This window comes from Opisthocomus hoazin, chromosome 21 (genome assembly GCF_030867145.1).
Source record: "Opisthocomus hoazin isolate bOpiHoa1 chromosome 21, bOpiHoa1.hap1, whole genome shotgun sequence".
Classification (NCBI taxonomy): Eukaryota; Metazoa; Chordata; class Aves; order Opisthocomiformes; family Opisthocomidae; genus Opisthocomus; species Opisthocomus hoazin.
Genome location: NC_134434.1, coordinates 7,874,359 through 7,900,756, shown reverse-complemented (window position 1 = coordinate 7,900,756; position 26,398 = coordinate 7,874,359). Strand labels below are relative to the sequence as shown.

Sequence of the window (26,398 nt, the reverse complement as noted above, 5' to 3'; positions counted from 1 at the left end):
AAATATATTTTGCGCCAGCGTTTTCCGCGTTCAAATATTTTTCGCATTTATTTTTTTTACACGCTAAAACATTTTATTTTGCTGCCTGGAAACCCTTCGTCTGGAAACCCTCTGCCCGCAGATTCCGTGCACCGAAACCTTTCCGCGCTGGCTCTTTTTTCGCGTTAAAATCTTTTACATAATTTTAGGCGAAGAAAAAAAAATAATTTCCCCTTAAATTTTTTTTTTTTCATTAAATTTTTTTCCTGCCTTAGAAAAGCGCTTTTTTTTTTTTTGCGTTGCTTTTCTGTAATTTTATTGAAAACCCCAACCCCCGCGGCGCTGCCCGCGCGGCTCTCCCTGCGCTGCCCCCGACCCCCGGGACAGCGCGGCCGCCTGGGCTCCGCCGTTCCCCGGCCCGGGGTGGGTGCGGGGGTCCCGGGGGGGGGGGGTGTCCCCGGCCGCGCTCTCCGCTCCGCTCCCCTTTGTTCGCCGCGGCCCGGCCCCGGCAGCCGCCGCTTCCCCGCCGGATCGGGCCCGCCGGCCCCGCCGCCGCCGAGAACAATGCCCGGGCGGGCTCCGGAGGGGGGGCACCGGGGAGCAGCGGGCCGGGGAGCGGCCGGGAGGCGGGGAACCGGGCAGCGGGGCCCGGGGAAAGCGACCCAGACCTGGGGGGGGGGATTGGGGCGAAGCGGAGCCCGAGCGGCCGGGAAGCCGCGGCCCTGTGCCGGGGGAAGCGGGGCCCGGGCTTCGGGGAGGGGACGCGGCCGGGAACCGGGCACCGGGGAGCGGAGGGAGCGTTGCCGCGGGGAACCGGGGAGCGGGGCCGTGCGGGTGGGGGGGGGGAAGCCGTGTGCTTGGGGTACCGGAGCCACGGGGAGGAGGAGGAAGGGGGGGGGGGGGGGGGGGCTGCCCGCCCGCCCGCCCTCGCCGCGGCCCCGCACTCACCCTCTCGTCTCTCCGCAGCACCGGAGGATGAACCGGGAGCCCCGGCCCCGCGCCCGGCCCGTCCCGCCGCAGCGCTGAGCATCGCCGGCCCGGGCCGCCCCGCACCCCGTGGGTGGGTGCCCCCCCGCCCCGCACCCCCCCCGCCCCGGCATGGACGGCCGTGACTTCGCTCCGCCGCGGCTGCTGCCGGAGCGGGGCGGCCTGGGCCAGCGGCACGGTGCGGGGCGCGGGGCGGGCTCGGCCCCCGGCACCCCGCAGCCCCCCGGACACTTCCAGCCCGCCAAGTACTTCCCCGCGCCCATCTCCATGGCCACGCACACAGGTCAGAGGGGTCGGCGGGAGTGCGGGGGGGTGTGGGGGGCTCGGGCTCGCCTTTGTGCTGTGCCCGCTGTCACCGGGACGTTGCGGGGGGGGGGGGGGTATTTCCCCGGTGCGGTGCTCGGTGCGGTGCTCGAACGAGGAAGCGTTTTCTGGGCGAGGCGGCCGTTATGCGGAGGGGGGTGGAAGGGCTTTGCGGTGCGGGGTGTCCCCCCCTATCGCGGCTGCTCCCCCGGACAAAGCCCCGCAGCACGGCCGCACCGGGACGGGGCTCCGGTACCCGCTCGGCTTTGTGTGCGGGGGGGGGGGGGGGGTTCGGAGGGCGGAGCCGCTTTGCCGAGCTCGGGAGCGGGGCCGGGGGGCAGCGGTGCGGGGTCGGCGCGGAGCTGCCCGGCCCCTCCTCCCCCCCCGCGGCAGCGCCCGGTTATTGTCGCCGCCTTGATGAGCTGTGAACGCTAATAAAATTATATCTGCTTTAATGGGATTACAATTAGTGCGTGGATTAGGGCGGGGGGCACGGCCGGGCCGGCACGGGGGGGGGGGGGCCCGAGGCTGCGGGAAGGAGGCGGAAAGCAGGGGACACCGGGGAGGGGGGGCAGGATCGGGCCCACGAGGTTTCGCTTTGTGCCGGCGTCCCCTCCCCGCCCCCCGGGACCACCGCCGGGCTGGGGGGGGCTGCCCTGGCCTCCCCCCTGCTTTGGGGGGGTCCTGAGCGGGGGTTCGGTGCCCGTCCCCGGGATGGGAGGCTGGGACGGGGGCTCGGCCCCTCTCCCGCTCGCTGTGACCGGAGGAGGGGGGGGATCCCCGGGGACGCCGGTGGCTTCGTGGCGTGGTGGCGGCCGGACCCTCGCACCCGCCGGGGCCTGGGCGACGCACGGGAGCCCGAAGGCGACGGAGGCTGCTAAAATAACAGGGATCAGGCTAAAAATACCCCGGCCGAAACTCGCCTTTTTTTTTTTTTTTTTAAAAAAAAAAAAGGAAAAAAAAAAAGGACGAAAAAAAAGAGAAAAAAAAAAGGAAAGCAAAAAAAGGGGAAAAAAAAAAGGGAGGGGAAAAAAAAAAGGAAGAAAAAAAAAAAAGGAGAAGCCAAACCCAACAACAGAAAGGGCTAAAAATATTCCGGGCTTTGGCAGGGCTGGCGCAGCCGGAGCCGATCCCAGCTCCCCGCGCTCAGAGGCTCCGGCGCGGATGCGCGCGTTGTTGGAGGGACGAAGGGCGATAACGGCGTGGCAGGAGCGGGGGGGTCCCCAGCCTGGCACCCCGGCTGTGCCACGGGGCCGCGAGCGGTGGCAGCGCTCGGGGAGCGGTAATTAACGCCGATGATAATTGATAATTGATAATTACCCCACCCAGCGCATACAGCCAGCACGCGGTTCGGCGGGCGGCCGTGGCGGTGACGGGGCTGGGACTGCACGCGGCAGCCCCAGGGTCCCGCGTGGCTCGGGGGGGGGCTCCGGCCCCGCTCCCCCAAACGGCCACGGCTCCCGGGAGCTTGCGCCAAGGGCCACGGAGATAAAAACCGTTTCGCTTGATTTTATTAAAGCCATAATTCAGGGCCGCGCAGTTATTGCAAACAAACGCTTCGGTCTGCGTCGGGGTTTGGCACCGGGACCATGCAAATGACGGCGCGAGACGGCGCTGGAGCACGGGGAGCCTCAGCCCCGCTCGCTGCTGGGGGGGTCCGGGACCCCCAGAGCTGCCAGGAGCTCGGCTCAGGCTGGGGTGCAGTCCCTGCTCCCCGATCGCGGCGCTGCCAGGCTGGGGGCCGTGGTCCCACCGCCCCGGCGCGGCCATGCTGAGCACGGCTGGGGGTCCCGATTCCACCACCATGGGCGGGAAACTCCGGCCGAGCCCGTGCTTTACGCCCGGGGCCTCAATTTTTGCCCTTGGTGACGTTTTTATGGACTAATATACGGCGGAGATCGCGCCGGGCTGTTTGTCACCGAGGCGGGGACCCCGGTGCGTCGCGACGTGTGACAGCGCCGGGGGGGGATCACGCCAGCGCCGGGCTTTGCTGACAGCACCGCAGCCATGGCGGTGCCGGTTCATTGCCCGGTGCCGGTCGGCAGCCGGGAGCGGGTGTGCGGCCCAGCCGTGGCGTTGCGGCTGTGCGTCCCGGCGCGGGCACGCGTGCCGGCGGTGAAGCCGGCGGCGTGGCGCTGGCGTCTGGCTGGGCTCCCGCAGCTGTCCCCCCTCCCCGGATTGAGTTGCACAGGCGCTGCGCGGTTCCCCGGGGTGGCTTGGGGGGGGGACACGGGGGGCAGGTGAGGACCGGGGCGTGGGGCTGGGTGCCAGCGCTGCAGCCGCTTCGCCGTGCCGCTTTCTTGTTAGTGACCGAAGCCGGGGTCTGGCGAGGGGCTGGCAGGCCGCGGCGTGGGGGCTCCCCGCTTTTCCCCCCCCCGACTCGGCACCGCGTGCTGCGCCGCCGCATGTGCTGCGTTTTAAAAAGTAGGTGTCAAAGTTAAAACAGATTTGGGGATGAACTCGTCTGCTCCTCGTTAGCCGCGCTTGTGCCGGGGTGGCTGGGGGGGACGCACGCGCGTGTCCGGTGGGCAGAGACCCCTGCACCCCAGGCAGTGACCCCGCGGTGGTGTCATCTGCTCGGTAGCGATGAGCTGGATCCGTGCGGCGATGCCGCTGCGTGCCGGGGCCCGAGCAGCCGCGCGGTGCGATCCCGGCAGCTGCCGCCAGCCCCGCTCGCTGCCAGTGAATGCGGCTGCCTCAAACTGGGGGGACTGGGGGGGTCTCGGCACCGCGGGCTTTGGGCACCCGGCCTGTGCCTCCTGTCCCGGCACCCCTGGCGCTGCCTGACCTGGGGGGGGTCCTGTGCCGGGGACAGAGCCGCTGGCAGTGCCACCACCGGGTTCCCTGGGCCGAGCGCCGCGTGCGTGGTGGGCTCGGGTGGTCCCCGAGGGGGGGCTGGGGGTGCGGATGGGCTCCACCCAGCGTTTGGGTGCCGCTGCGGCACCCCGGCTCCTCGGGACCCCCTGTCCCGCAGCGTCCCTGTCCCACCCGCAGCCGGTTCCTCTCCCGGCGCTGAGGGCAGCGATACGCGACAGCCGAGCGGGGAATTACGGCGGGAAATAAAAATAGCAGGGTTTGGCGATTCGGTGACTGCGGAGATTCACACGGGCCGCGCCCCCCCTCCCCCCCCCCGCGGTAAATAAACACTCACCCAATAATCTCATTCCTGGAGTTCTTCTTTATCCGCTCCGTAAAACGAAACAGATGGGCATAGCGCGGCCCTGCCTGATTCCTGCCTGCTCCGCGCCCTCCCTGCCTGCTCCCTGCCTAAATCCCTGCTCCCTGCTCGAATCCCTGCCTGCATCCCTGCCCGAATCCCTGCTCCCTGCCTGAATCCCTGCCTGCATCCCTGTCTGCATCCCTGCTCCCTGCCTGAATCCCTGCTCCCTGCCTGAATCCCTGCTCCCCTGCCTGCTCTGCTCCCTCCTGGCCTTCTCCCCGGCCTGCTCCCCTGCCTGCTCCCCTGCCTGCTCCCCTGCCGGCTCCCCTGCATCCCTGCCTGCATCCCTGCCTGCTCCTCTGCCAGCTCCTCTCCCTCCCTGCCTGCTCCCCTGCCTGCTCCCCTGCTCTGCTCCCTCCCTGCTCCCTCCCTGCCTGCTCCGCTCCTTCCCTGCTCTGCTCCCCGCCTGCCTGCATCCCTGCCTGCTCCCCTGCATCCCTGCCTGCATCCCTGCCTGATTCCCTGCTCCCCCTGCCTGGGACCCCGTGGGTGCGGCGCTGTGCAGGGGTACAGGGGTACAGGGCAGACGGGCTCGCCGTGGGGCCCAGGTTTTGGGGGGTCACTTGGGGGGGAGTCGTCTGCTTGGCCTCCGTGTGCCGCTGGACCCCCGTGGGGCTGCGCAGGTTGGGACGCCGGGACCCCCTGGGTCCCCCCATGGCTTCCCCACGGCCTCGTGCGTGGAGCAGCGTGACCATCGTGCGAGGGGCGTGCACGGAGTAACGTGTCCGTCATGCGAAAGGCATGCGCCGTGCAGCGTGTCCGTTGTGCAAGGAGCACACGTGGAATAGCGTGTCCATCATGCAAGGCGCCTGCATGGAGCAGCGTGTCCGTCGTGCGAGCAGCACACGTGGAGTAGCGTGTCCGTCGTGTGAGGGGCACGCATGGAGCAGCGTGTCTGTCATGTGAGGATCACTCATGGAGTAGCGTGACTTTCGTGCGAGTATCACGCACGGAGCAGCGCGTGTGAGCCCCATGCGCTGGCCGTGCGAGGAGCCACGCGTGCCGTCCTCGCGAGCGGCATGCCAGCCGCATGCACCCGCCATGCCGGCCGCGTGCACCGAGCGGCGTGTGCACGCGTGGCTCCGGCGAGCGTGCGGCGGCTCCGGCCTCCCCGACGCCGAAAGCCGACAGCTTGCGAGCGGCGCTGAGCGCGGCTGCCGCGCGGTTGCCCGTCGGATAACGCTTTAATTGCGCTGCTGGCGCTCCGTCAAGCTGCTTGGAGCAGCGCTGCGATATTACGGCGTTTATTTAGTGCCATAACAATATGGATTAATCTTAAATTATGACGCTGAGGAAATTATATTACACTTATTTGCTATTTGCTGAATATTTAAAGGGGCCATGTGGGTTGTGGGGGAGCCTGGGGGCCGCATCCTGCACTGGGTGCGGAACGGGGGCTGGTGGTGGGGACGCGCTGCAGGAGGGTCCCTGCCAGCTCCTGGCGTCTCCGCATGCGGCCCTGGCCGCGCCAGGAATGTTCCAGCACCGAAATAGCCGGGGGAGTAACCCAACCCCGCGCACGTCCCTGCCGCCGCGGACCCCGGGACCGGCACCGGGGGGCTGAACCCCCTCCGCCTCCTCCCTCCAAACAGAGCCCCTACGTATCGGGGTGCACCCGCGCCGGGGGGCTGCTGGGGTCGGGGTGTCCCGGACGGGGGGGGCTGGGGACCCCCTCCCTTTCCCGGCAGTGCCGCTGTGGGGTCCCACTGTCGACCCCCACCCAGAAACCTGTGGGGCCGGAGTGCCCCCCTCCAAGCCCCCCCATGCCCACCCTGGCCCTGCTCGCTGGCGGGGGAAGCTTCCCGTCTTCCCAACGCGTTCCCAGCTGCACCGAGCGGCGCGGGGGCGAGGACAGCCTCGGGGGGGGTGAGGGAGCCCCTTGCCACCCCCCCGCACTGGTCCCATCCCCCCAGCCCGCATCCCCCCTCCCCAGCGCTGTGGGTGCAGCCCGGCTGAGACCCGGCACGCTCGTCACACGTGTGACCCTCTGCGGGTTTGGGGCAGCCGAGGTGAAACCCCCCCCCCCCCAGCTGTGGTTTGGCAGCGAGGAGGGGGAAGCGGCTCCGCTGCTGCTCTTCACCCTTTCCTCCCCCCAGCCCTGCGCGGGGTGTCCTGGGTGCCCCCCAGCCCAGCACCCCACTGCCGGGGTCCGCTCGCCGGCCACGCCACTGCGGGGTCTGCCGTGTGGTGCTGACCCTGGGGAGGGCCGGGGTGGGCTGGGGGTCCCCCATCCTTGCCCGCTCATCGGAGTGATGAGTTGTGCGTGGTCTCAGGGACATGGGGGGGCAGAGCTGGGGGGCTGCTCGCTGACCGTGCCGTGCCGTGCCACGCTGCGCCGAGCGTGCGAGGGGCCGGGGCGGGTGGGAACGGCGTGGCCGGCCGTCGGGAAAGGGGGGGGGGGTGTGTGGTGTGGGGGTGTTTTTTATTTCCTTCCAGCCCGTTCCACCGCTTCCAGAAAAGGCTCGTTCTGGAAACCTCGGCTTCCCGCCCGGCACGCTGCCGGCCCCACGCCCCGCCGCGGGGTCCCCGAGCTGGGGGCTCGCCGGGGTGACACCGGGCACGGCTTCGGCGTGCCGCGGAGCCCACCCGTCCCGGCGCGTCCGGCACGGGGGCGCGGTGCCGGATCCCAGGGCCTCGGGCAGGGTGTGGCCGTGCCCCCGGCCCCCGCAGCCCCTCGCCCCAGCCGGCGCGGGAAGGAGCGAGCGGAACCCACATCCCGCCACTCATCCCGGAGGCATCCCGGCGGGATCAGCCGCGGAGCGTGGGCCGGCGGCGAGAGCCAAGCGTCGCTTCCTGCCCCGGCCGGGCGGCCGGCCAGCGCGCGCTCCTCCGCACCGCGCCGAGCCGTGCCATGCCGGGGAGCGGCCGCTTGCCCGCTCCCCCGCCAGCCCCTGCCAGCCCACGCCAGCACACGCGTGGATGCGGGGAGCGGGGTGGCCGGCTCTCGTCCCCCCCATGCCCCAGCTCCCTCCCGCCCGCTGGCCGCCGGCGCCGAGTTTTCCACCATGATCTCACGGCTCGGCCGGGGTGGGGAGCGCTGGCCTGGGGGTCCCTGGGGTGGGGGGGCTGGGGGCTCCCCAGGCTGCGGGGGAGGCCGCTGGGGTCAGGGTGGGGGCTGCCCCCCTGCCCTGCGCTTCCCATGATGGCCGTGTCCACCCCGCACACCCGCTCCTCCCTGCACGCGCGTGCACACGCGTGTGGCTCTGTGTCCCCCGGCGCTGCGGAGCTGCTGCCCTGGTCACAGGGGCTGTCCCCGTGTTCCCGGACCCCGGCACGGGAAGGGCTCCAGCTGCCGCCGCTGGCAGCTGCCCGTGCCGGGATGCCCCGGCTCGCCCTGGCACAGCGCGGCACCGGAGCGCGGGTGGCCGGTGTCCTGTGGCAGCACGGGGAGCCACACGCATGTGCAAAGCCACATGTGTGTGCCCTCAGGGCAGGGCAGCAGTGCCCCTCACACGCCCCGGCGCATGTGCGAGCCCCGTGGGGCTGTGGGGACGTCCGGGGCATTGCGTGCGCGATGGGATGCAGTTGCACGAGGGATGCGTGTCCTCACAGAGCACGCGTGTGCGAGGGATGCGCGTGATCACGGGCACACGCACATGTGTGAGCGTCGGCGAGCGGCGCAGCATGGCGGGCGTGCAAGCGGGCGTGCGTGCGGCCCTCCCTGACTCTCTCCTCTCCCCCCCAGCAGCCGGCAGTGGCCTGATGGGCAGCGCGCCCGCCTCCTCCTTCATGGGGGGCTTCCTGAGCAGCAGCCTGGGCTCGGGGGCACCCAGCCACCCCGCCGGCCCCACCGCCTCCCCCCCGGAGCCGGCGTTCCGCGGGCCCCACTCCGGCACCTCCCAGATCTGGTTCTCGCACTCCCACGAAGGTGAGCAGGCGCCGGGGTGAGGGGGGGGATGGGCAGGGTGGCCCTGTCCCTGCGGGGCTCTGCCCGGTGCTGGTGGGTGACGTCCAGCTGGCGCCCACGCCGACGGGGTTCGGACCTCCCCGGCGCCGGCACGCGGGTGGTCGTGGCAGGCGGCCGGCACGGGCACGCCGTTGGCACGCAGCGAGAGTCGGGGTGGTGGCGGGGGGGGACACAGCCGGCAGCGTGCCCCGCAGACCACCCTGGGCATCCGCGGGGACCAGGCTCAGCCCCCCACACTCGGGGCTCGGGGGGGTCCAGGCTCGTGCCAGGCTGCTGACCCCCACCCTGTGCCCGGAGCCGGGCTGAGGCCGGCCAGCTCGTGTCACTGGTGACAAACCAGAGCAGCGCTCCCCCCCCGCGGTGGGGACCCCCAAGCCGGGGCAGGCTGCCGTGTGGGGACCCCAGGAGCAGCATGGTGGAAGTGGGGTGGGGGAGGGCTCCCCGCAGCCCGGCGCGACCCCTGACGTCCCCATCCCCCCGGGAGCGGCCGGAGCGAGGGCCGACAGAGTTAAGGAGCGGGGAGGTGGTGTTGGCGCGGGGCCCTGGCAGCCGGCCCAGCTCCTGGTTTGACCGCTTGCCAGTTGGCTCCCGGCATGCTGGGGGGGGGGGGCACGGGGGGGGTCCAGGCAGCGCACGCCGCTGACGGACGGCCTGCCCGAGCCGTGGCGATGCGGCCACCCATGCCACGAGTCGGTGGGGTCTCAGCTCCCGGGGGGGCACAGTGGTGATAGCTGCTGCAGCACGCTCCGTGGAGATGCCGGGGGGGGGGGGGGGGGGGAGATGCCGCCACAGCCCCGCTGACGCCGTGCCCCCAGCCCCAGGGTACCCCCGCTTCTCCGGGAGCCTGGCCTCCACCTTCCTGCCCATGAGCCCCCTGGACCACCACGGCAATGGCAATGTCCTCTACGGCCAGCACCGCTTCTACGACAGCCAGAAAGGCAGGTACCGGGGTCCCGGCGCCGGGGGGGGTCCCCGGCTGGGTGGGGGGGCTCGGCTCCCATCTCCATCCCCAGCGGCCGAGACAGCGCCGGGTCCCTGGGCGGCAGGGTGGGGGGTCTAAAGGTGCAGGGGGGTGGGCAGCGGGCCCAGCCGCTCTCGCTTCTCACCGTATCGTGGCGGGCGCTTAATAGGGACCGTTGATTTAGGTGGGAGAAGGAGCTAACTAGTCCATGCCTTCCTCCGCGCTGCTCCCCTCATTAGCGGGGGGCCGCGGCTGGGCAGGGGTCTGGGGTGGGGGCTCACCCATCGCCCTCCCCTCCAGATAACTTCTACCTGCGCAACCTGCCTGCCCAGCCCCCCCTGCTCCCTACCGGCCACGGCTTCCCTGGCATCACCCGCGCCGCCCCCGGGCCCCCCGCCAGCTCCTGCAGCCGGGAGCGGGAGACCGGACCCCTGCCCAAGACCCCCAAGGACTACGACCGCTTCCTGGCGGGCAAGGAGAAGGCGATGGGCAAGGGGGACCCCAAGGAGCGCCCGCCTGAGGAGGACCCCAAGGAGCGGCACAAGGCGGTGCTGCCGGTGCCGCCGGAGGGGCTGCCCGCCCGGGGGGCTGGCGACGGCCGCCCCAAGCCCCTCGCCTCCTGCCTGCTGGGTGCCAAGGGGCTGGACGGCGACGCCGGCCGCGCCGCGCTGCCCAGCTGCGCCGGCACCGCCGGACCCCGCGCCGGCCGCTGCGTCGCCAAGGAACCGTGCCGGGGCGAGCGGGAAAACATCGAGGCCCCGCAGCCCTACGGCGAGTGCGTGGAGCGGCGGCAGATGCTGCACCACGCCGTCTCCTACGCCGTGCCCACCGGTGCCGCCGCGCTCGGCCCCGCCGCCAGCTCCTTCCCCTGCCTGCAGCTCCACGCCGGCGCCGAGGTGCTGTGCCCGCTGCCGGAGCCGGCCGGCCGGGAGCTGAAGCTGAGCGGGGCCACGCTGGTGCCGTCGGTCGGGCACCTCGCGGACAAGAGCCGCTCCTTCCAGGTGACGGCGGAGGCCGGCGGGCTGGAGCGCGCCGACGCCAAGGAGCGGCACGTCGAGGCGGCGGCCGAGCACCCCACCGCGTACGGCGGCCCCTTCCAGGGTCCGGGGGAGCGGCGGATGGAGTGGGGGGGTCCCGGCGCCCGGCTGAAGGAGTACCTGGGCGGGGGCGCGGGCGAGGGACCCCCCTTCGCCGGCCGAGCCCCCGCACCCAAGGGTGCTCTGGAGAAGGGCTACTTCGAGGTGCCGCCGGCGCCCGACTGCTCCCACGCCCCCCGCCCCGACCCGCTGGGCGTCCGCGTCGGCCCCTCCTGCTGCACTTTTGAGAAGGGACCCCCCAAGGACCCCCCCCCCGTGCCAGCTCCCCAGAAGGTGGCTCGCATCCGGCACCAGCAGCACGCCGAGGCGGAGGCGGCCGGCGCCGAGGGCAAGCGCAAGCCCCTGGAGCTGGGCACCCTGGGTTATGGCGGACCCCCCCTGCCCCCCTGGGGCGTGCAGGGCCAGGGCCCCCCCCTGCCCGTGGCCGAGGAGAGGAAGGGGCCCTACCTGGACCCCTTCGGCAGCGGTCTGCAGCAGGCTGCCATGATGCCGCAGGGCGCGGTGCTGGGCCAGGAGGTGCCGGCCGCGCCGGCCGAGGTGTCGGCCATGAAGAACCTGCTCAAATACAGCAACCAGGCGCTGCTGGGGGGGCAGAAGGGCCCCCCCTTCGTGGGGCTGGCGGGCGTCAAGGGCAGCTGCGCCCACCAAGACGCCAAGTTCCCCCCGGGGAAGGGGCAGCCGGAGCTGGAGCGGCCGGACTGCGCCCGCGGCCGGGAGCACGAGGGGCTGGCGGCCGGCGAGGGCGAGGTGCGGCAGCCGCCCGTCGGCATCGCCGTGGCCGTGGCGCGGCAGAAGGAGACGCTGGGACGCCCCGAACCCTCTTACGGCGGCGGGTCGGGACGGCAGGGCCGGACGGCCGCCGGCATCAAAGGTAGGGTCTGGGGACAGGGGGGGGACACACACACAGGGGGTGGCGGGGTGCCACGCTGACGGCACCGTGCTGTCCCCCGGCACAGCGGGCACGGCGAGGCCCATGCACCTCATCGAGCTGGAGGCAGAGGAGGAGCGGGGCCGGCTCTGCGACGAGCGCCTGGGGCTGCCGGGGCGAGAGCTCCTTCTCCAGTAAGCGTTAGGATGGGGGGGACATGATTTGGGGGGGTCTCTGCCCCCCCAGACTGGTCCCCACGCTGCCCAATGCCCTGTGTGTCCCCCCCTTCCCCTTCTCTTCCCGCAGGGACAACAAGGAGCTGGTGGAGTTCGCCCGGCTGCACCCGTCGGGGGGGTGTCCCGGGGAGCTGACCCCCCACCTGATGCTGGCCGGGGGGTCCTCGCTGCCGGCGGGGCAGCTTGGGGGGGACCCCGCCGCCCACGCCCACCCGGCGCACACGCACTGGCTGCCCCGCACCCGCAGCCCCTCCATCTGGATGGGGGGACACTCCTACGGTCAGTGCCGCCGGTAAAGGTGTGGGGGGGAGTGTCTGTGGGTGCTGCCCCCCAGCCCTGGCACTGACGGACCCCTCCCCTCCCCGGCCCCGCAGGCATCGGGCACCCCGCGCTGCACCAGAACCTGCCGCCCGCCTTCCCCGCCTCCATGCCCAGCGCCATGCAGCCCGTCTTCCCCCTCTCCCAGGACCCCCCCGCCCAGCTCGTCATCCTGCCCACCGAGCCCCCCGCCCACGGCACCCCCCACACGCTGGGTGAGGCTGGCACGGGGTGCGGGGGGGTGGGGGTGGCGGCGGGCACACCCCCGCTTTGTGCTGGGGGGGGTCCCAGAGGGACTGGGGGGGGGGGGGGGCGGGGGGAGGTGGGGTCTGTCAGGGTGCTGCTGAGGGGCAGGGGTGGGAGATGGGGTCTCTGTAGGTGCTTTTGGGGGTGCAGGAGTGGGAGATGGGGGTCCCTGGGGTGCTTTTGGGTGTGCAGGGGTGGGAGATGGGGGTCCCCGCAGCTGCTGGGGGTGCAGGAGTGAGAGATGGGGGTCCCTGGGGGTGCAGGGGTGGGAGGTGGGGTCTCTGTGCGTGCTTTTGGGGTTGCAGGGGTGAGATACAGGGGTCCCTGCAGCTGCTGGAGATGCAAGAGTGGGAGGTGGGGTCCCTCTGGGTGCTTTTGGGGGTGCAGGGGTGGGTGATGGGGGTCCCCGCAGCTGCCAAGGGTGCTGGGGTGGGAGATGGGTTCCCCATGAGTGTTTTTGTGGGTACAGGAGTGGGAAATGGGGTCCCTGCGGGTGCTGCCAGGAGCACAGGGCTTGGGGGGGCACCGCTGGGGTCTGCGGGGTGACCCCGAGGCAGGTCCCCCATTGACCCCCCCGCTGCCAGCAGCCGACGTGATGGACCAGGCGTCGCTGTGGCCCCCGATGTACCCGGGCCGGGGACCCGGCGCCCACCTGCAGCACACGGGGCAGCTGCCCGTCTACCCACGCTCGCAGTTCCTGCGCCAGCAGGAGCTCTACGCCCTGCAGCAGCAGCAGCGGGCGGCCCAGGCCCTCGAGATCCAGCGCCAGGCGCACGTCCAGGTGCCCGCGGGGTGGGGGGCGGCGGGGGGCGAGGAGGGCAGGGGTCCGGGGGTTGTGGGGCTGCGCGCGGGACGGGGACGCGGGGGCTGGCTGGAGGTTGGGGTGTAGGGGGGGGATATGGGGTTGGGGTGGGGATATGGGATGCGGGGCTGGGATGTGGGATGCTGCTGTGTGAGATGTGGGGCGTGGGGGATGTGGGGCAGGGGCTGGGCAGTCGGGCTGGGCTGTGTGGTGCTGGGCAGGGCGGTGGGATGCAGGGCAGTGGGATGCAGGGCTGGTATGTGGGGCTGGGATATGAGATGCTGCAGTGTGAGATGTAGGGCAGGGGAATGTGGGCCGGGGGCTGGGCAGTGGGGCTGGGCAGGGCGGTGGGATGCGGGGCTGGGATATGAGATGCTGCTGTGTGAGATGTGGGGCGGGGGGACGTGGGGCAGGGACTGGGCTGTGTGGTGCCAGGCAGAGCGGTGGGGTGCAGGGCTGGGATGTGGGGCAGGGTTGTAGGGTGCAGGGCAGGGTTGTAGGGTGCTGGGCCAGCCTGTGGGGTGGGGTCCGGGCTGTGGGGCTGGCGTGTGCCGACCTCAGTGTCCCCTCGCAGCGGAAGCCGGAGGAGCAGCCCCTGGAGCTGGAGGACGGGGGTCCCGAGAAGCCCCTCAAACCCTCCCACAAAGCAGTTGCCTTAAACCCCCCGGCCAAGGGCCTGTCCTCGGCGGCCCCCGGGCCCCCCAAGCTGTCCCCTTGCTGCCACTCCCCGGCCCTGCGGCACCCGGCCAAGTGCCCCGTGGCCCTCCCCGCGGCCCCCTGCACTTTACCCGTCTGCCCCGCCGCCAGCTCTGCCGTGGCCCCCCGCTCGCCGGCCGACAGCCCCCTGCCCGTCCAGAGCAAGGGCAGTGACGGCGAGGACAAGCGCGGAGAGGGGCAGCCGCCCCGCGACTACCCCAAGTCTCTGGAGCCGGGTACGAGCAGGACGGCGAGGAGGAGGAGGGTGGCTGTGGTTCTGGGGGGTCCCTGCAGGATGGCGAGGACGAGGAGGGTGGCCGTGGTTCTGGGGGGTCCCTGCTGACGTCGCCTGCTTCTCCGCAGACCTGCCGCCCGGCTACAGCTACCCCGCTGCCGCCATGGGCTTCTCCGAGGCGCACTCCGCCGAGCCGGCCGACCCCGACACGATGCACACCGGCTCGCCGCCGGCTGAGCCCGAGCAGTCCCGCACCTTCAGCCCCGCCGGAGAGGTGCTGCGGGAGCCGGGACCCCCGCGAGAGCCGCCGGCCGGGGGGACGATAGCCGAGGGTCCCGGGGTGCTGCTGCACCGTCACCACCTCCTCTTGGCCCCGGGACCCCTCTGCGGGGAGCGGGGGCCGGCGGCGGGGGCTGCCGAGGAGCGGGGGCCGGTGCCTTGTGGGGTGTGCCGGGAGACGGCTCAGGGAGCGCCGGAGCAGAGCCCACCAGAGCAGCAGCGCCCGGTGCCCGCGGCAGGGGCCTCCCCGTTGCCCCCTGCCACCGAAGAGGAGGAGGAGGATGAGGAGGAGGACGACAGCGAAGGCTCAGAGCTGGAGGGCAGCTGCGAGGAGGAGGATGGCGATGGCTTCGGCGGGCGGCGGGGCTGCCCAGGCGGCCTGGAGGCACTGATCGCCGCTGGCATCAACCTGGGGGAGCTGCCAGCGCTGGGCTCGCCCGTGGAGCCCCCCCCGGACCCCCCCTCACCCGCGCCCCACGCCACAGGGATCCCTGGCATTGCCCTGCTCAGCGAGCTCGCCGACCTGGAGCTGCGCCGGCGTCGCTGCGACCTGGCCCTGGAAGGTGAGCGGCACCTGGGACCCCCCCGGCACCCCCTGCCCCCTGGCGCCCTGTGCTTCCGCAGCCCCCCACCCCACGGTTCTGTGCCCACGGTGCTGCTCGCTCGCGGTGCTCCCTGCCCCGGTGCTGCCTGCTCTGGGTGCTCCCTGCCGTGGTGCTGCCTGGTGTCAGTGCTGCCTGGCATCGGTGCTGCCTGCCTGCAGTGCTGCCTGCCCTCGGTGCTGCCCACTTGCAGTGTTTCCTGCCTGCGGTGCTGCCTGCCTCAGTGCTGCCTGCTCTGGGTGCTGCCCAGTCACGGTGTTCCCTGTCCTGGTGCTCCCTGCCATGGTGCTGCCTGCCCCAGTGCTGTCTGCCCCTGATGCTGCCTGCTCTTGGTGCTCCCTGCCGCGGTGCTGCCTGCTCTGGGTGCTGCCCACTCGTGGTGTTTCCTGCCTGCAGTGCTGCCTGCTCTCGGTGCTGCCTGCCCTGGGTGCTGCCTGCCCCAATGCTCCCTGCCCGCAGTGCTGCCTGCTGCGGTGCTCCCTGCTCTGGGTGCTGCCTGCTGCAGTGCTGCCTGGCATCGGTGCTCCCTGCCCCAATGCTCCCCGCCCCAGTGCTGCCCGCCCTCAGGGGTGAGCAGCAGCCGCTCTGCGCAGGGCGTGCGACAGAAGGCCGTCGCGGTGTGCGTGCGGTGGAGCCGTGCGGGGCGTGCTGCCGCGGGGCAGCTCTCGATGAGCTCTCGCATGGGCCGTGTGCATGCCAGGGGCTGCGCGTGTGGCGCGGGTGCAGGGCACTGCGTCTGCGTTGGCGTCGCTGGGGGCCGAGCGCGCGTTGGTGGTGCAGGGCTGCGCGCGTGTGGGCAGCGCCAGGCTGCGCGGCTGTGTGCGGGGTGCGGTGCCCGCTGTGGTGCCCGGTGTCGCGGCCCGTGGCCGTCTCCGGGGCTCTGCTCCAGCGCTGGCTCCCGGCAGGCGCCGGGATTCCCTCCCGGCTCGGCTTCCCCAGGGAATCCCGGGGGGCCCCAGCGGGGAAGGCCCTGGCGCAGCCCCAACGCGGCCGCGGGCGCGTGCCGACAGCCCCGCGTGCTCGCCGCTGCCGTGGCCGCGCGTGGCGCGGGCGGTGACACCGTGGGGCCCCGCTCCCCGACGCCGACGGGGCGCGTCACCGCGTCCCTCCCAGCCCAGCCTTGGCTCTGCTCGCCGATGAGTTCATCGCCGGGCTCCGGGGACGCCTCCGTGTTGCGCACGCAGCACCCCGTGCTCCACGACCCCGCTCACGCGTGGCACCCTGTGCCCCCTGCCCCCCACAGACCCCTCCTCGCCCTGGTAGTGGTGCTGGTGCTGCCACGCATGTGCGCGTGGTCTGTCCCACACGTGGGGCGGTGTGGGGGTCCCGCGCCGGCCGCGCTAACCTCCCGTCCCGTCCTGTCGCGGCAGGGGAGGACGAGGACCTGCTGGCCTTCAACCTGCAGAACCTGGCCACGGTGGCAGCCGCCTGGGCGCTGGTGGAGGCGGCCGGCCGCGACGGCAGCCCCCCGGCGCTCAGCCCCCTGCCCACCTCCCCACCGCCGCGACCCCGCGTCCCCCGCCGCAAGTACACCTGGACACCCAAAACCAAGGCTGTGAGTATCTGCGCCGGGGCGGGAGGTGCGATGAGCTGCCGCCCGGTCTCAGCCCCGCCGGCCCCGCAGGTCTGCCCGCTGAAGGCGGCCATGGAGCAGCTCAACACGCAGGAGGTGGAGGTGCGGATGCGGCTGGCCGAGCTCCAGCGCCGCTACAAGGAGAAGCAGCGGGAGCTGGTGAAGCTGCAGAGACGACACGACCACGAGTACGTCCCCATCGGGGTCCCCGGGTTGGGGAGGGGGGGAACCCCGGGCAGGGAGCGCCCCGCCGCTGAGCCGGACGGCGGTAACAGTCACCAGTGCAATGAGTTTGGGGCCGTCCTCAGCCCGGGCTCAGGGTGCCTCTGGTCTTGCCCACGGCTGCAGGCGTGACGAGAGCTCCCGGAGCCCGGCGCGGCGCGGTCCAGGGCGGCCGAGGAAGCGCAAGCACTCCAGCGCGCTGGGCAGGGCCGACAGCCGCAAGGTCAAGTGAGTGACCGGCGCCGCGTGCCCTCCTCATCCCCGGGGACGAGCCCCCAGCCCTGCTGCCCGAGGCAGGGGTCTGGCCATCCCGCCGTGGTGCTCGGGGACCCCCGCCGCGTGCCCCCCATGCGCAGTGGCCTATCCAGGGGGTCCGGCCGCTCGCTCCAGCGCGCTCCCACTCTCGAGGCGCTGGCGGCGGGGGGCTCGGCCGGGCGGCAGCAGCATGTCCCCCCCGCCAGCGGCGTGGCAGAAAAGCCTCTTTATCTGCGCCGTATAAAGCCATTGGTCACGCTGCGGCGGCGTTCATCGCTGCCGGCGCTTTATTATTACCCATTAGCCGCCCGGCGCAGCCGTTTCCCCACTCCCGGGCCCTGTATAATTGTCCTTCTCCGCTACAAATTGCCTCTCCCGACAGGCCCATTTGCATAAATCCTCCGAGCGAGTCCAAACACGCTTGGAGCGCGTGTGCGCGCGCGGCCCCCGGCCCCCCCCGCCGGTAATAACAGTTAAATCTGCGCTAAATGGTTCCTTCAATTAAGACGGAGGGGAAAGAAAAAAAAAAAAATTAATCTCTAGGTTTTATGTCAGAAAACATTAGTGAGCGAGTGAAGGTTATGGGGGGGGAGAAGGGGGAGAGCCGGCAGCTGGCGGTGACCAAGGGGTGCAGGATCCAGGCAGGGACGCAGGATGCGGCCAAGGGATGCAGGAGCCATCCGGGGGTGCAGGATCCATCGGGGGTGTGCAGGATCCAGGCAGGGATGCAGGAGCCATTGGAGGGGTGCAGGATCCATTGGGGGGGTGCAGGATCCAGGCAGGGATGCAGGAGCCATTGGAGGGGTGCAGGAGACATCTGGGGGTGCAGGATCCAGGCAGGGATGCAGGATCCATCGGAGGGGTGCAGGAGCCATCCGGGGGTGCAAGATCCATTGGAGGGATGCAGGAGCCATCCGGGGGTGCAGGATCCACCCAGGTATGCAGGATCCATCAGAGGGGTGCAGGATCCAGGTAGGGATGCAGGAGCCATTGGAGGGTTGCAGGAGCCATTGGAGGGGTGCAGGATCCATCCAGGGGTGCAGGAGCCATTGGAGGGGTGCAGGAGACATCTGGGGGTGCAGGATCCATCAGAGGGGTGCAGGATCCAGGCAGAGATGCAGGATCCATCCGGGGGTGCAGGATCTATCTGGGGATGTAGGATCCATCAGAGGGGTGCAGAATTCATCAGAGGGGTGCAGGATCTACCCAGGGAATCAGGAGCCATCCGGGGGGTCCGGTGGGTTCCGTGCCCACGCCGCACTCCCCGCCAGGGCGGTGAAGACCAGCCTGTCCCTGCTGTGTGCCGAGCTGCGGGGGGACCCCGAGCCCAAGAAGAAGAGGAGCAAGCTGGCCGAGGCGGCCTTCGGCAGCCTCCAGGGCTCCCCGGTGAGTCCGGACCCGCCGCCGGGGAAAGGCACCCCGGGGCTGGGGGGGTCCCGGCCCCCTCCCGAGCCTCCCTCTCCCCCTCAGGAGAAGGTGCGGTGCAAGAAGAGCGGCTCGCAGGGCAAGCTGGCCTGCAAGGTGGCTCACAAGGTGTCGCAGCTGAAGCAGAAGGTGAAGAGCAAAGGGCTGCCCGCCGGCATCAGCCCCTTCCGCCGGAAAGACCCCAACCCTGGCGGGCGCATCCAGAAGAAGCTGTCACGGCCCAAGAGTTCCAAGGCCACCAAGTACCCGCCACAGGACCCCGACCCGCGCCAGCCGGCGAGCTTCAAAGGCAAGGCTGGCGCGGGGCTGGGGGCTGGCGCGGGGCTGGGGGTGCCAGGTCACCCCCGCGGGCACGGGGGTCCCTCATCGCTGCCCTCTCCTCTAGCAGATGAGCACGATGGGGACACGGACAGCGAGGATGGTGACGACGAGCCGGGTTTGTCGCTGCTGCCCTCGGTGCCCATGGCTGTGCTGGGACCCTCGCCATCCTCCGTGGTGAAGATGGAGGCCAACGAGAAGGCGAAGAAGAAGAAGGAAAGGCAGGGACTGCTAGGTAACGGGACCGCGATGCCGGGGGCACGCGGGGGACGAGGACCCCACAGGGTGCCCTGAACCCCGTCCCCGTCCCCCCCCAGGACCCTGCCGCCTCGGCAGCCCCGAGGGCGAGGTGAAGATCAAGCGGCGGCCGGTGAAGCCGGGCACGGGCAAGCTGGAGAAGGTGCCGGCGCGGCGGAAAGCGGGCGGCTGCGAGGAGGGCGGCAAGAAGAAGCTGAAGGCCAAGGCCAAGGAGAGCCTCCGGCCCCCGGCCCCCAGCGGCCCCAGCGCCCCGGCCCCCGGCGGCAGCCCCTTCGGCGGCGCCGAGCCCCGGCACTTCGGGCCGCGGGACGAGGGGGCTCGGTTGGCCGGCGAGAGGCTGAAGAAGGCGACGCGCAAGAGCAAGGCACTGCAGTCGGCCCTGAGGGTGAGCGCGAGGGGGGGAGAGGGTGGGGAGCACCCGTGGGAACTGGGGTGCAGAGGAGTGGGTGCGGGGCTGGGGGTGATGAGGTGGTCAGGGGGCATCTGTGGGACCGCGGGGATGGGGGCTCCGATGGGACCATGGGGTGCGGAGGGGTGGGTGCAGGGGTTGGGGGGGCTGGGGTGTCTCCAGTGGGACCATGGGGTGCAGAGGGGTGGGTGCAGGGCTGGGGGGGCTGAGGGGGGACCAATGGGACCATGGGGATGGGGCTCCAATGGGACCATGGGGTTCAGAGGGGTGGGTGCAGGGCTGGGGGTGCTGGGGGGGCCCCAATGAGACCCTAGGGTGCAGAGGGGTGGGTGTGGGACTTGGGGTACTGGTGGGGCTGGGGGGGGGTCCAGTGGGACCGTGGAGTGCGGAGGGGTGGGTGCAGGGCTGGGGGTGATGAGGTGGTTGGGGGGGCATCTGTGGGACCGTGGGGATGGGGGCTCCGATGGGACCATGGGGTGCGGAGGGGTGGGTGCAGGTCTGAGGGTGCTGAGGGGGCCCAAATGGGACCACGGGGTGCAGAGGAGTGGGTACAGGGCTCGGGGTACTGGTGGGGTGGGGGGGGGCAATGGGACTGTGGGGTGCAGAGGGATGGGTGCGGGGCTTGGGGTAGTGGTGGGGCTGTGGGGTGTCCAATGGGACCACGGGGTGCAGGGGCTGGGTGCTTGGGGGGTCCTGGTGGTCCCAGAGGGCCGGGGGTGGCGGCGGGGGGGCCATCGGCCAGCTCTGACCCCGCTCCCGCAGCGGAAGAATGGGGCCCTCTCACTGGCCCTCTCCCCCCGGAGCGCCAAGACCATCCTCAGCAAGGGCAAGAAGCTGGCCAAGGTGAAGAGCAAAGTGGGCAGCAAGCAGGTGAGAGGCGGGGGCCGGGACCCCGACCCCAGCCCGGCCCCCCCCCCCGCGCCCCCCACCCCCCCTGAGCTCCGTCTGCTGCAGTGCAAGGGCCGGGCGGTCAGCAAGCTGCTGGAGAGCTTCACCGTGGAGGACGACTTCGACTTCGATGACAACAGCAGCTTCTCGGAGGAGGAGGAGGAGGGGGGCTGCGCGGCGGGGGGCGCGCGGGGGGGGCCGCCGCTCCCCCCTGCCCCACGCCTGCTCCCTGCAGAAGGAGGATCTGCGGGACGGGCTGCACATCCTCATCCCCAAGGAGGACAGCCTGCTCTACGCCGGCAGCGTCCGCACCATCCAGCCCCCCGACATGTGAGTGGGGGGCGGGGCGGGGGTCCCTGCCCCACGGCGGGGGGATGTCGGGGTTGCCGGGTGGGTGCTGAGCCCCCCTCCCCTTTTTTCCATGCCCCCTCCCCAGCTACAGCATCATCATCGAGGGCGAGCGGGGCAACCGGCAGCGCATCTACTCGCAGGAGCAGCTGCTGCAGGAGGCGGTGAGCGGGGCGGGGGGCCGGGGCGGGGGTCCCGGCGGGCAGCGGGCCCCGCGGAGCCCAGCACGCCGCTCCCTCGCAGGTCCTCGACGTCCGGCCCCAGTCGCGTCGCAGCCTCCCCCCGGGCACCCGAGTCTGCGCTTACTGGAGCCAGAAATCCCGGTGCCTCTACCCAGGGAACGTGGTGCGAGGTGAGGAGCGGGGGGCTGGTGGGGCGGGGGGGTCGGGGACCCCAGCCCAACAGCCCCCACCCCGTGCCGCAGGCTCCTCCAGTGACGAGGAGGAGGACGACCCGGAGGCGGTGGTGGTGGAGTTCGACGACGGGGACACGGGGCACATCGCCGTCTCCAACATCCGCCTGCTGCCCCCCGACTTCAAGATCCAGTGTGAGTGGGCCGGGGGTGTGGGGTGGGCAGGGGGGGCGGTGGGGCCCACCCTGACCCCACGCTCTGCCCGCAGGCACCGAGCCCTCCCCGGCGCTGCTGGTCTCCAGCTCCTGCCGGCGGACGAAGCGGTCGTGCGGCAGCGTGGCCTCCCCTGGCGAGCTGCCCCCCAGCCTCTGCCCGGAGCGGCTCGACAGCCCCCAGCCCCCCAGGAACCTGGGCAAGAAGGCGGCCGGCAAGGAGAGAAGCGGTACGGGGTGGGGGGGGGGCTGCCACCTGCTGAGCACCGTCCCCCGGGGTCCCCAAGGGAGGGGGCACCAGCAGCTCTGGGGGAAGGGATGGCGGGGTGTGGGGGAGGGGGCTGGGATGCGGGGAAGGGGGGTGGGATGCGGGGCAGGGTGGTGGGATGCAGGTGGGAGAGTGGATGCAGGGGAGGGTGCTGGGATGTGGGGAAGGGGGCTGGGATGTGGGGAAGGGGGCTGGGATGCAGGCAGGAAAGGGGATGCAGGGGAGGGTGCTGGGATGTGGGGAAGGGTGGTGGGGTGGAGGGAAGAATGCCGGGATGCAGGCATGGGGGAGGATAAGGATGGAGGCAGGGATGCAGGCAGGGAAGCAGGGATGCAGGCAGGGGAGCAGGCAGGATGGAGGCAGGGATGCAGGCAGGGGAGCAGGCAGGGGAGCAGGCAGGATGGAGGCAGGGATGGATGCAGGGAGGGGGGGTGCAGAGAGAGGTGGGGTGCAGAGTGTGGGACTGGGGTATGGCGGGATGCAGGGAAGGCTGCGGGGCCAGGATGGAGGAGGGGGGTGGCACAGCGAGGGGCAATGGAGCCCAGGCCGCAGGGAAGCACATGCGGGGACAGGCACAGTCCCAGAGCATCCCTCTCTCCCTCCGTCCATCCATCCGTCTGTCCGTCCATCCGTCCTCCCTCGCGGCCGCCGACCGCCCCTGACCCCGTCTCCCCCCAGGCAAAGCCGCGGAGGTGCTGTCGGGCGGCAGGGTGCTGGCGCCGGGCGAGCCGTTGGTGGGGCGGCGCGGGGCCCCGCTGCTGAGCTGGTCGGCCGTGGCGCAGACGAAGCGGAAGGCGGCCGGCAAAGGTGCGGCCGTGCTGCAGAACCTCTTCCAGGTCAACGGCAGCGCCAAGAAGCTGCGGGCCAAGGAGGCCATCTTCCCCGTCCACCACCACCACCACCACCACCACCTCGCTGCCCCCGTCTTCGGCAACGGCTTCGGCGCCGACTCCTTCAGCCGCATCGCCAGCTCCTACGCCTCCTTCGGCGCCGGCGCCGGGCTGGTGCTGCCGGCCGCCCAGAAGCTCCTGCGCTCCAAGAAAGCCGAGCGGCTGGAGGTGGAGATGGGCAAAAGCGGCCGGAGGAAGGCGGGCGGCGAGTACCTGGTCAAGCTGGACCACGAAGGGGTGACGTCCCCCAAGAACAAGAACTGCAAGGCCCTGCTGCTGGCGGAGAAGGACTTCGGGGCCAAGCTGGAGCGGCCGCTGGCCAGCCATGGCTACGCGCACGCCGCGCTGGGCGGCAAGGAGAGGAAGGGACGGGCGCCCGCGCACCCGCTGCCCGTCGGGCTGGCGCTGCGGAAGTACTCGGGCCAAGCCGAGTTCACGCTGAACTGCGACAGCGACTGCCACAGCTCCTACTCGGACATGGACGAGGACGAGGAGGCGGGCGGGCTGGGCGCCGACGTGCCCTCGCGCTTCATGAGCCGCCTCTCGGTTTCCTCCTCTTCCTCGGGCTCGTCCACCTCCTCCAGCTCCGGCTCCGTCTCCACCTCCAGCCTCTGCTCCTCGGACAACGAGGATTCCTCCTACAGCTCCGAGGACGAGGACTCGGCGCTGCTGCTCCAGACCTGCCTCTCGCACCCGGTGCCGGCGCTGCTGGCGCAGCCGGAGGCTCTGCGCTCCAAGGGCGGCGCGCCGCAGCGCTGCTTCCTCGCCAAGGCCGCCGCCGCCGGCCCCAAGGCCAAGCTCAAGCGCAGGGAGGCCCTCAGCTTCTCCAAAGCCAAAGAGTTCTCCCGGAGGCAGCGCCTGCCCTCGGTGGAAAACCGGCCAAAGATCTCCGCCTTCCTGCCCGCGCGCCAGCTCTGGAGGTGGTCGGGGAACCCCACCCAGGTACGGCGGGGTGCGCGGGTGCAGGAGCGCAGGGCGCATGGGTGCCGTGCAGGGTGTGTGGGCGCATGGCAGGGTGCATGGGGCAGGTTGCATGGGTGCCATGCAGGGTGCACAGGTGCAGGGGTGCATGGCAGGGTGCCATGCAGGGTGCACAGGTGCAGGGGTGCAGGATTGCAGGTCACATGGGTGCAGTGCAGGTCGCATGGGTGCCTGGCAGGGTGCATGGGTGCATGGCAAGGTGCAGGGTGCATGGATGCTGTGCAGGGTGCATGGGGCAGGTCGCATGGGTGCCTTGCAGGGTGCAGGGTGCGTGGGGTGGGTTGTATGGGTGCATTGTGGGGTGCATTGCAGGGTGCATGGGTGCAGGGTGCATGGCAGGGTGCAGCGCAGGGTGCATGGGGCGGGTTGCATGGGTGCCATGCAGGGTGCACAGGTGCAGGGGTGCAGGATTGCAGGTCACATGGGTGCAGTGCAGGTCGCATGGGTGCCTTGCAGGGTGCATGGGCGCATGGCAGGGTGCCTGGGGCAGGTTGCATGGGTGCCATGCAGGGTTCAGGGTGCATGGGGCAGGTTGCCTGGGTGCCGTGCAGGTTGCATGAGTGCAGGGTGCATGGGTTCATGAGTGCAGGCTGGATGGGTACATGGGTGCCTTGCAGGGTGCAGGGGGCATGGGGCAGGTTGTGTGAGTGCATTGCAGGGTGCATGAGTGCAGGGTGTGTGGGTGCATAAGTGCAGGTCACATGGGTGCATAGGTGCCTTGCAGGGTGCAAGGAGCATGGGCACATTGCAGGGGTGCAGGGCGCACAGTGCATGGGCGTGTGGCAGGGTGCATTGCAGGGTGCATTGCAGGGTGCACGGGTGCATGGCAGGGTGCATGGGTGCAGGATGCACAGGACAGGTCATATGGGTGCATTGCAGGGTGCATGGGCACATAGCAGGGTGCATGGCAGGGTGCATGGGTGCAGGATGCACGGGACAGGTCATATGGTGCATTGCAGGGTGCATTACAGGTTGTGCAGGGCGCATGGATGCGTTGCAGGGTGCATTGCGGTGTGCAGGGGGCAGAGTGCATGGGTGCAGGTCTGTAGGTGCATGGGGTGGGGTGCGTGGGTTCAGGGTGCGTAGGTGCCGGTGCCTGGGCGCGTGGCAGGGTGCATGGGTGCAATGTGAGTGGGGCAGAGCGCACGGGTGCCTGTGTGCACGCACCAGGGTGCGTGGGTGCAAGGTGCATGGGTGCAGCAGGGTGCCTGGGGGTACACGGTGGGGTGCCTGGCTGCATGGGAGGGTGTGTGGGTGCAGAGTGCCTGTATGCACAGGGCAGGGTGCATGAGGCGGGTTGCATGGGTGCAGGGTGCAGCAGCTGCGGCACTGGGATGCATGGGGCAGGGTGCCTGCAGGGTGCCCAGGGCTGGGTGGGTGCCGTGGGAGCATCCCGCCCCAGCTCGCTGCTGCGTTCCCCGGGTGCGGGGGTCCGGCGGGGCGGGTGCATGCGGGGTTGGGGGTCCCTGACCCCCCCCCTGTCCCCCTCGCAGCGGCGGGGCATGAAGGGCAAGGCGCGGAAGCTGTTCTACAAGGCGATCGTGCGGGGCAAGGAGACGCTGCGCGTCGGGGACTGCGCTGTCTTCCTCTCGGCCGGGCGGCCCAACCTGCCCTACATCGGGCGCATCGAGAGCATGTGGGAGTCCTGGGGCAGCAACATGGTGGTCAAGGTCAAGTGGTTCTACCACCCCGAGGAGACCAAGCTGGGCAAGCGGCAGAGCGACGGCAAGGTGAGGGCTGGGCCAGGGGTGGGCGGCTCGCTGGTGGGGTGGGTGGCAGGTGATGCCATCATGTGTGTCCCCCCCCCCGCAGAACAGCATCACAGAATCCCAGCATGGTGGGGGTTGGCAGGGACCTCTGTGGGTCACCCAGCCCAACCCCCTGCCCAAGCAGGGTCACCCACAGCAGGCTGCACAGCACCGCGGCCAAGCGGGGCTGGAATATCTCCAGAGAAGGAGACTCCACAGCCTCCCTGGGCAGCCTGGGCCAGGGCTCCGTCACCCTCAGAGGGAAGAAGTTCTTCCTCGGGTTCAGCTGGAACTTCCTCGGCTTCAGTTTGTGCCCGTTGCCCCTTGTCCTGTCACTGGGCACCACTGGAAAGAGTCTGGCCCCGTCCTCCTGACCCCCACCCTGCAGATATTTAGAGGCATTTCTAAGGTCCCCTCTCAGCCTTCTCTTCTCCAGGCTGAACAAGCCCAGCTCCCTCAGCCTCTCCTTGTAGGAGAGATGCTCCAGTCCCCTCCTCATCCTTGTAGCCCTGTGCTGGACTCTCTCCAGTAGCTCCTCATCTTTCTTGAAGTGGGGAGCCCAGCACTGGACCCAGCACTGCAGATGGGGCCTTCCCAGGGCAGAGCAGAGGGGCAGGAGAACCTCCCTCGCCCTGCTGGCCACACTCCTCCTAATGCACCCCAGGAACCCATTGGCCTTCTTGGCACTCAGGGCACGCTGCTGGCTCATGGTCACCCTGTCGTCCCCCAGCACTCCCAGTCCCTCTCCGCAGAGCTGCTCCCCAGCAGGTCACCCCAGCCTGTCCTGATGTCTGCGGTTGTTCCCCCCCTTGCAGAACGCGCTGTACCAGTCGTGCCACGAGGACGAGAACGACGTGCAGACCATCTCCCACAAGTGCCAGGTCGTCGGGCGCGAGCACTACGAGCAGATGACGCGCAGCAAGAAGTACCAGGACCGCCAGGACCTCTACTACCTGGCGGGCACCTACGACCCCACCACGGGCCGGCTGGTGACCGCCGACGGGGTGCCCATCCTCTGCTGACCCCCCAGCGACCCGGGGACGGGGTCGGAGGGAGCCTCTGCTGACCCCCCCCCAGGTGTCGGGGGTGGGGGGATCCTCTGCTGACCCCCCGAGCTGCCAGGGATGGGGGGATCCTCTGCTGACCCCCCTGGGTGCCGGGGTCCGGGGGATCCTCTGCTGACCCCCCGGCTGCTGGGGTTGGGGGGATGGGGATGGGCACCCCCCCCCCATTCCGCCGTGGGGGTCCTTCCCCGCTATGCAAAGCCCGGGGGGGGCGCGGGGGCAGCGGCGGGGCGGCGTGCCGGGGGGCGCGGGGGGGGCTCCCCTAGAAGCCATACTTTCCCTAGTACCTCTGCCTGTTTGCCAGCGGGTAAAGCAGAAATCAGGTGTGTTCTTCTATTTATTTTGCCTGTAAATAGTGTATTTCTTCCGGGAAGTTTTATGGAAAAAGAGACAAACGGACGCAAAAAAAATTAAAAAAAAAAAGGGGGGGGGGGACAAAAACAAACAAATA

General features: G+C 70.7%; 1 protein-coding gene across 1 annotated transcript; it reads left to right on the top strand.

Annotated features, from left to right (window-relative positions):
• Positions 1–1,054: 1,054 nt before the first annotated feature.
• Positions 1,055–26,398, top strand: BAHCC1 (BAH domain and coiled-coil containing 1). The gene is given in 27 exon segments (XM_075440902.1): positions 1,055–1,249; positions 8,178–8,357; positions 9,212–9,334; positions 9,658–11,325; positions 11,411–11,516; positions 11,629–11,837; positions 11,933–12,091; positions 12,710–12,903; positions 13,499–13,856; positions 13,984–14,697; positions 16,107–16,291; positions 16,361–16,497; positions 16,658–16,759; positions 18,058–18,172; positions 18,257–18,500; positions 18,600–18,764; positions 18,847–19,172; positions 19,959–20,066; positions 20,151–20,248; positions 20,250–20,414; positions 20,521–20,596; positions 20,676–20,784; positions 20,857–20,979; positions 21,053–21,226; positions 21,943–23,096; positions 24,629–24,865; positions 25,699–26,398. Coding segments are annotated over 27 exon segments (7,608 nt in total). The 5' UTR covers positions 1,055–1,077; the 3' UTR covers positions 25,906–26,398.